This window comes from Rhododendron vialii, chromosome 8a (genome assembly GCF_030253575.1).
Source record: "Rhododendron vialii isolate Sample 1 chromosome 8a, ASM3025357v1".
Classification (NCBI taxonomy): Eukaryota; Viridiplantae; Streptophyta; class Magnoliopsida; order Ericales; family Ericaceae; genus Rhododendron; species Rhododendron vialii.
The window spans coordinates 7,799,798-7,809,009 of record NC_080564.1 but is presented as its reverse complement, the minus strand read 5'-3'; the positions used below and the strand labels follow the sequence as shown (position 1 = coordinate 7,809,009).

The 9,212-nt window shown below is 38.9% G+C and overlaps 1 protein-coding gene across 2 annotated transcripts; it reads right to left on the bottom strand.

Annotated features, from left to right (window-relative positions):
* Positions 1-524: 524 nt before the first annotated feature.
* LOC131336014 (uncharacterized) lies at positions 525-9,096 on the bottom strand. Of its 2 annotated transcripts, none has more exons than XM_058371621.1 (14): positions 8,975-9,096; positions 8,078-8,185; positions 7,898-7,998; positions 6,827-7,757; positions 6,672-6,739; positions 6,097-6,179; positions 4,707-4,806; positions 4,383-4,468; positions 3,834-3,916; positions 3,624-3,748; positions 3,433-3,534; positions 1,905-2,198; positions 1,658-1,780; positions 525-1,057 (listed from the first exon to the last, which is right to left on the bottom strand). In XM_058371621.1, exons 2-14 carry the CDS (start codon positions 8,079-8,081, stop codon positions 665-667), a joined length of 2,493 nt encoding a protein of 830 aa, XP_058227604.1. In that variant the 5' UTR covers positions 8,082-8,185; positions 8,975-9,096; the 3' UTR covers positions 525-664. The 2 variants fall into 2 exon arrangements, with proteins under 2 accessions (XP_058227604.1, XP_058227603.1); XM_058371620.1 differs by having other exon boundaries at positions 8,979-9,096.
* Between the last annotated feature and the right edge of the window lie 116 nt (positions 9,097-9,212).

The following is a 9,212-nucleotide window of genomic DNA, read 5'->3' as shown; positions in this document are numbered from 1 at the left end:
TAGGAAGCTTTGCTTCGGCAGAGTGGAGGAAGCCTCTGACTTCGGCAGAGGCAAGGTCTGCGAAAGAAGCCTTGCTTCGGTGGAGGTGAAGTTCATGGAGAAAGCTTCACTTTGGCGGAGGCAAAGTTCACAGAGGAAGACTTGCTCCGCCGGAGGTGAAGTTCCTGGTGGAAGCTTCGCTCCTCCGGAAGTGGGTCACCCAGAGGAACTCTTGGAGATTGACGCATTCGGATGTGGGGTATATAGGATACAGACATGAGAACAAGACAGAGCACATGCAAAAAAAAACTTATAAATGGAGCTTGTAATCGGCAAAATGTCACTAAAATGTTTTTGTTCCTGGCTCTAACGCTTATACGTAAACAAAATATCATAGTAACTCATTTAGGGCTTGTTCATTTTGGAATTTTGAGATAATGAGTGAAGAGAGATAGAGAGATAAAATTTATTGGGGACCGTGTGCAGAAATAGAGTCCAAAATCCAAATCTTAAAACGAACAAGGCCTTAACGACAGAAAGCACGGTAACAAGTCAAGCACATCCCAAAATTGGATTCCTAAAAAATCAAGAGCCACATGTTATGCGAATTACAAAGTTCGGAAATCCCAAAACTCTGACTCACATGTAACTTTAAACTACAAAACTTGCATAATTTAGAACTTAATTATCGGACATCCATGAGAGCTCCATCAACACTCGCAAGCGCTTTCTTTACAATCTTGGATTTGTTGGCAAGGGAATTTCGGCTACTGACGACATACTTATTGATGAAAAACTCGATACCCTGTCGAAGAGATTCACACTCAGGATTAGCAGCTATGCGAGTGAATACATTCCAAACAAGGGTATTAGGATGCTCAAAGATGGCCTCGAATAGCATCTGGAAGTGCTTTATTCTCTTGGGAATCATCTGCGTGGTGTCAGTGAAGTCAACCACCTTCAATACCGCAAGAGAGAGAGTGAACGAGACAAACATGTCCGCAGCGAACTTTGAAAGGCGCATAGATCTCTTCAGCTCCATCGACTCCAGCTCCTTGAAGTGGTCCCAGAGGCAATACTGAAAAGTCATATTAGGAGGAAAAACAATATAAGCAAGATAATGGAGGTAAAAAACTTCTAAAAAATGCGAGGTGGTCAATATACGGAGTTACAAATGCCCAGTGAAACTTCCTTATACAAGAAGGATGGAAAAAACAAAAAGCCATTCAAAGTTTTTTGTCAAATCACTTCCACATTACAAGTTCTGCTTCCCGATACCAGAGTTGGGAAAGAGCAAGAAATGATTGGAAGAATAAAGAGGGAAACGCCAATGTCCAATACAAGTGTCCTTCCTTTCAGCGGCTTTGGACTGCAAAGCCCCAATACTTCCAATCCCATGGTCACATAGTTGCATCTGATCCCATACTTGGGTTGGTGGCTGGCTTTGATACCACATGACACAAATGCCAAGGTAGAACTCATTCTTTGAAACCAACTTGTAAGGGGAGGGTGCCTAAGAGTTCTAATGTAGATGGTCCAAAACATAGGCTTAATGGTTGTGGGGCGACTTTAGGACCAAACACACATCATCTCTTGCACATTTTGTTGTGTTGTGCTTCTATTCCATGTGAATAGAACCGATGGAGCAACATAAATCCAAATTCAACAATAACAGTACCTTTAAAGTCGCTTTGTGGTTATTGTCATGGCTACATAACCTGGTAGCAAGAACAGAGTAGTACTTGTTATATACTTGCTCCTGTAAACAGCACTCCACAAGAACTCGCATTATCTCTCTATCCTGTAGATAAAAAGATGGGGACAAAAAAAGTAATGAAGACAGCAAAACAACAAAAAGTAAATAAACCACTATCCACTTAAAGATAAAGAAAGGGAAAAAATAAAATAAAATAAAAGATGCTTACCTGCTTCCCTTGCAAATTCAACCTTAGAAGTTTCTCAAAAGCGTCAATGTAGTCCTCCCCACTCATTATTACACAAAAGATTGCTCTTCTAACATCCGTGTTCATCCTTTGTGCACTAGCAAGCTGCAGCAGTTTCTGGGCTTCAAGTGACTCCTTCTCAATTGTGCTGGTAACCTCTTCAACATTACTTATTAGGGGGACCACATCCCCAGACAACCACCATTGACCTTTCTTGTCAGGATCCAGAAGCTTGCTCCATTTCAACCCTCTAATTAAAATATCTTCAACTCTTAGCTGCAAACAGAAAAAATTATGTAACCGAATTAAGAGTGCTTAGACACGTGCCACCAAACATGAACTTGGAAAAAGGAATCAAATTGTAGTCAGACCTTCCTGTGAAAAATGAGTTCAATACGTATAAGAAGGGTAATGAAAAAAACAATCATTTTTGTTGTCATGGTCATCACCAACAAGTTTTTTTTTTTGAACCATTTGAATTTCACTAAGAAATTAGATGCTTCGAAGGAACTCTGAACTCGTCTCAACCTGGTTATTTTCCTTCTCTGCACTTGAGACTTCGGGCAATATTGTTACTAACTCTTACCATTTTTTGTGAAAATCAATCAGCAGATAGTTGAGCATGCTAACAGATATAGCAAAGGAAGAGACGAGAAATGAGAAACATAAACCTCAAGCCCTTTTGATAACAGTATTATCCCTTTTAACACCAACAGCAACTACGAGATATGGATATAGTCAATTTAGCACAGGTTGGCATATCTTAGTATGAAGAAGATTAGGACAAATAGACATACCAAGGGCACTACTAAAACTTACATCTAAAAAATAAATCAAGTAAATCTGCCTAAAGGTTTTGTAGTTGTACATTCGAGTTCTTTTACAATTTGCAGTCCATGTATATTCAAAATGAGAGAGAGAGAGAGAGAGAGAGAGAGAGAGAGAGAGAGAGAGAGAGACCTAAAAACAATGTGCAAGTCCAACATCGCAAGCTACCCGATGACAAACATCTGACGTAAAAAAATTAGATAACGCGCTGGCATGTGCTGAGGAAAAAGAAGAAAGTAAAAAGTGACATATCACAAGATACAGGCTGTTTGGAAACAACCACAGCCAGTTTTTGTGGTTTTACCGCAGGAAAAAATGAATTCATATTTTTTTGGTATATAAACTGGTTCCTTATATGTCTCTAGCATGTCTCCTTTTCAAATATCTAAGTTAAGCTAACATCTCCACGATAGGAGGTAACAGTGATAGATAGGTCTCATCCTTCATAGCTGGTAAGCCATGCTGCGGGCAGTAATTTCAGTTTTCTACAAAATATATGCCCTGTGATATGCGCCCCTTAAGCACATGGTTAGTGTTGTAGGATTCGGATGGAGAGTGCTCATGGCATCATTCCATCCCTAATTAGCCGCTAGAGAACAACAGAATGGCCTTGGCTCACGGATCATAAACAATGCAGTAAATAAAATACATAGATATTTGTCCAAACATCAATTTGCAAGACCTTTTGTAGCCACTTTTTCATCCGTGTATGCTGTGGAGTATCCTCTTTTGCCCTCTTTTTGTTGTTCTTGATATCAGATATGGTTTCCAGCATGAATTCCATCTGTGACGATTACCCAGTAAATACGTTTCAAAAAGAAGTACAAACATGGATAAAGGGTATCCATTCTAGTAATACTCATTGAGGCATACTCTTTTGCTACTGCTATGTAAGCCATTTCCGGAAGCGGCCTTCAACTCATTTGCCCTATTCTGCACACTCAGCACAAAACTTTTCATGGCAGCATGGTCCTCACCTCTTAGATTCATCCCACAGCCTGCCTAGTCAAACAACATTTTTGTTCCTGTTAATGGAATAACACAGATAGAATCTCGATGTACCAATTATTCAAATTGGCTTACACTGCAGAATTGTCAAGATGGTAGAAACGTCTATCTCCCTCAACCTCTTGCTCAGCATAATCATGAAGTCATATATCAAATCACTGAAAACATCACAAATGGAACGACTTCTGAGATGGGGGTTGCTAAACACCATGGACCCAAATAATGGTATCTCAAAATACCATTCTCAGGTAACGGGGGTAATGATAAAGGAATTAATAAAAAAATAGCTGGGGGAAGCAAGATAGTAGGTGATCATCTAGTCCTTGCTAACTACAAAAATGCCTGACCATGGGAAGTGCCCTGGTCATATTCTCAGAAGTCAAAAAAACAAAATAGCATAATATATTGAAAGCATAATCCAGGTTCTGCTGAGTTCATGATTCACATACATTTCCCAATTTAATGAGCAGAGTAACATGCAACATACAAGGATAGTCTTAACCGCAAAAGCCACCTTCAAAAGGGAGTTCCAAGAAATGCTTTTGCAAAAATACAGGTTCTTAATTTTCTTGTTTACTGTCATTTGTGGCAGAGTCAGGATGTCACAATGTAAAAGTTACTCACCTTGAGCAAACACCGAAAATGTATAAGTAAGATAATAGAAGTGTCAGATTCCGCAAGGAAAGATTGTCTTCTTCTAGGTACTCATCCTGAAGAAATAAACAGATGGCATTCTTACATTTTTCTGAAAGTTCCAGAAACAGAAAGGAAGCGATTTAAAGTATACATTTCAATACAAAAAGCTAATCTGGTTCACTGTGGGAGTCTAAAAAATGTCCTAAGCTGTCACAAATGGTTTGCAAATTTTGTAAACCTTGATGTATATTTGTTGGTGAATTAAATACTTGAAATTGCAAGCAACACAATTCTCATAAATAATTGAAGCACCTCAAAACATTTAGCAAGGGAAGCCAGAAGTTTTGCACCGAAATCAATCCCAACCAAAGAAGCCATGCCTGCAACAAAAGCTGCGAAAACAGCAGCATACCTTCACATAGAAATAAACAAAAACATCAATCCCAACAACAATAGGAGAGAGATTAACAGATAAACCAGAAAGAAAAAAAAAAGACATGGCTTAAATAAAGCAGTGCAACAAAAAGGAACGCACACATGGCATGAAAATCTATCAGATCTAGCATGCTGTTATGTTTAAAAAAAAAATGAACTTTCTTCACATCCTAAGGTAGAGCTAACAATAAAATCTGCAGGGCATGCATTCCACGCAGTTTAAGGGAAAGCTGTTGATGGGGTACTAGAAGGATTAGATGAGCATCATACTTGTTTGTTACGTTGTTAGATTATTTACTATGTACTAATCTTATCTTGTTTGTTATTTAAGACTAAACTTATTTCTTGTTAGGATATATTTTGTTTATTACTTGCTCTGTCCCAACTTGTTAATCCAATAGCTGGATTCCAACACTAGTTACCAGGAACACGGATTGTTCCTGTACGAGGAATGGAACCTAGAATGAGGGACTGTTTTGAATGTGAGGAATGTAAGGTAATACCCTAGTGAATTACGCAGTTCATTTTGAAAATTTCAAACACTCCAACTTCTTACAAAAACTCTCCCTTTTTTTGTTTTTAGTACGCACATATGTAAAAGCAAATGAAAAGAGCTTTATAACCTAGTACTGTGAATTATTATTATAAAATATATATAAAGAATGTTTGACACAAAGATCCAGATGCTTAAAAGCCTTAAATCTACATAAGCAAATCTACACCAGCACAAACATAAACATATCCTGGTTCCCTCACAAAGTTGCTGGCTAGCACAGTTTGTCCATCTGGGTTCCCATTTAAATTACTGACTGACAAACCAGAAAGTGGAAGTCATATTAACAGGGGGGAAACAACAGAAGTTTATGGCATCTCACAAGATAGATAACCAAAAACAAGAGTTATTATAGAAGTTCCTTCGCCAACAGGTTCTATTGAGAAACCTTCTAAGAATGCCATGACATTAAAACTAGTTCAAAAGACTCTCCCAGTTCTATGCCATTTCTTCTTTTTGGTGATCCGCAACCAAACTAAAAATGTCCAACCTAAACTGCAGCTGTTCTTATGCTGGTTGCCAATGCAAAAGGTAAATAAAGCTAGTAGAGTACAAGTGGGTATGAATTTAGAAGGCAAGGATATTAATTTCTAAATCTAAGTATCATCTGGAAAGTTCTTCTACATTACTTTTCCATAATTAGAGGTGAAGTTTATTAGGAGTGGGCAAAGAAGGGTGATACTAAAGTTTTGAAGAATAGACTGAAGTCTTAACTGTTCATTGCCACGAGGACCTCCAGAACATGATGCCAAGACCTCTTCAGTTATAATCTGAGAACCGACACTGCGAGCAACAGACTGCAAATGGGAAAATTAATAGCATGAAACTGCAATATAGGACTAATGGTATAGACTGACCGATTGAGAATACTAGGTCCAACATAATCAGCACGATCATTAACTAACACAACAAATAATTGGAAGGGGCAACAGAAATTCTTCAAGTACAAGCCCATCATTTTTGAAATACAGCTATGAATTCAAGTTCGAAGATAAACAAGCTGCAAATAGTAGAGCACCAAGTTTATATCTAGACAGGTCTCAAGGTCACAAGGCAATTCCTATAAATGATGGAAAACAATCGTAACTGTGTTGCTCGGACCAAACAAAAATCAGTGTCTAAAAACATAGCTCTTACAGTAGCAGTTGCAGCAGTTGTAATTCACTACAACATCCAGAAGACATATCCATGATGATCTCATTTCTTTAACATTCATTCTATAAATTGATAAGGTTATTTGCATATAGTATGACTAAATCATTTAGTTTGTGCAAAGGATATATGCTTACACGAAATATAGTGGACATTTCGCCAGTCGTTGATTCCACATTTGATTCAGATAACCGATTCAGAAGTCCTGGAGCAAGTTAAGTTTTAACTAAGACGTCTCATCTCAGTTCAAAGGCTATATGCCAAAGTTCAACACACCATACAATCTCCATACCTCGTACCCGTCTACGAATTTGGGAGTACTCTTCAGACTCATTCCGTGTACGAGATCTCAAATGAGGAGCTACATATTTCACATTTGCATCCAACTCAGGTGTCTTGGCAGGAACATTTCCGGGTGCCACCTCAGCACGAAAAGTTTCCACTGGCTCAGACACTACAACAGCCGTGTCACCTGCCACCTCAGCGGCTGGCTCCCGCTCTGACATTTTTTTCTTCTTTCTTTTCACCTCCTTCACAGCAGCAGAGTCAGAACTTTTTGGACAATCTAGTTTAGTCTTGAATTCCTTTGGCTTGGAAGCCTGTTGCATGCTTTGATCTATGTCATAGCTGCTTTCAACTGGCTTAAATACTCCAACCATTGTCTCCGCTGCCATGTCACTGCCACCCTCTAGTTGTTTCTCAAATGACTCTCTCTTCTTCCTTTTCTTCGATGACGAACTGTTCTCAGATCCCTTTTTCACAATTTCTTCAGACACAGGACTTTGTTGTTCCTCAAAAAAATCAATAAAAGATGGAATTCCTTCAAACAACATATTCATATCGTCATCCGCTCCTCTTAATTTCCCATCCTTCACCTTGAGTTTCTTTGCAAGTTTCCTTTCCATTTCAAAATCATCCTTAGCAGGGATGCCAGAGTGTTGCATTTCCATTTTAAGATAATCATTGAACTTGCTTTTTGATTTCTTTAAGCCTTTTTGTCCTTCTATGGCATTTGATGCAGTTGATTTGGGAAATCTTGAAGAATCCAATCTAATTTCAGATTTTTTCGACTTGGCAGGTTGCTCTGAGCTATGATCACTTTCGGAGTCAAGATCTGTCCGCAAAAGTTCTCTTTTCTTGAGACTCTGAATAGATGGATCTTTTGATTTAATCCCATCTATTGGATTCGAATCACTTGAGCATTTCTTCAGTTTGCGATGTAACTGTGGACATTAAAAGACCTTGATATTCAATAACCAGTAACAATTTTTGCGCACATAAAGTTGTAATAGCATTTCGAAGAAGGAAAAGGCAACAAGAAAAAGAAGCACAAGGAAGAAAATTGGAAAACAAAAATTCCTACCTGATGTTCAGTCCATGAATCAAACTTTTTCTTCTTCTTAAGTAACCGAGCTTCTTTACGACGATCTCGCCGAACTTTTTCTCCCACCTTTTCATCTACAGCTGAATCAGAAGCAAAAGATAATGAAAGGAAAAAAAGAAGTTCAAATAGATATGAAGAGCACCAAAAGAAAAATCTTACCCATGCTTTTGATTGAACTTCAACGGATGGAGTCAACTGCCAAAAGAACCAATCGGGAATGGCAAGAGGAAATTGGAGTTCACCTGTTTGAAATTGACCACGGATATACTGAAATCGATTTGTGCACCGATGGGAAGTAAGAATTATACCAAAAGAAGCCATAACACGTCAGTCGTTTCGTGGTTTTAAAGCAAAATGAAAACAGAGACTTTGAAAGCAATACAGGCAGCTTAGAAACAAGGCATTAGGCTTCAATTTCCACGAAAACCATCGAAGTAATCCAACATCCTAAGCCACACATACCAAATTTCACTAGAAAAATCTACAAAGGCACAGGTTGAACTGCGCGAAGCTCAACAAACCCATTTGAATGACCCGAAAGACGTATACTACAAGCTTATCCTCATAATTAATCATTTTCTATTGTGTGAGACCTCCTGCTTATGTAATAACACTAGACCTAAACGTTCATCGTCAAGCCCTAGTTTTAACGTACAAGAGCACAATAATATAGGAAGCATTTGGACGGGCAGCAGTTTGCTGGTAAACGGGACCTGGATAGCTAGCTAGCATCTTCTAGGATTAGTCGAGGTGTGCCTAAGCTGGCCTAAGACACCTGAATTATCGAAAAAAAGAAAGACAAGAAGCAAGAAAGAGGTAAGGGCGCAAACGCGGCCTGAACAACTACCTGACCTCGTAGCCCTACCGTCGGTTGAAACTACCTAATTTTTCCAAGTAAATAAGATGCCTTAATTAACCATATAAAGATGCATTATGTGTTAATATAGGAACCTAGTTCCCAATCCAGGATCAAACCAACGAAAAAGAGTAATCGTATGTGTGTCCGTATACATATGATACAATATGTATTACAGAGAGAGAGAGAGAGAGGTACACCTACGTGGTGGCTGGGTTGGCGGCGAACGGCTGAAGGTTGACGGGCAGAAGAGGTTTGTCCTGCTGCCTCCTCTTTCTCCTTTTCTTTCTTTTTCCCTTCTACGACGGCGGGTTGGAGGCAATTAATTGGGGAACGAGGAAAGCGTGATGCGTAGGCCCGTTTCTGAATAGGTCAGCAAAACTTTGCGGCCATAACTCAAACCAAAGCGTGTTTGCGGTTCGACTGGACCCTCTAAAA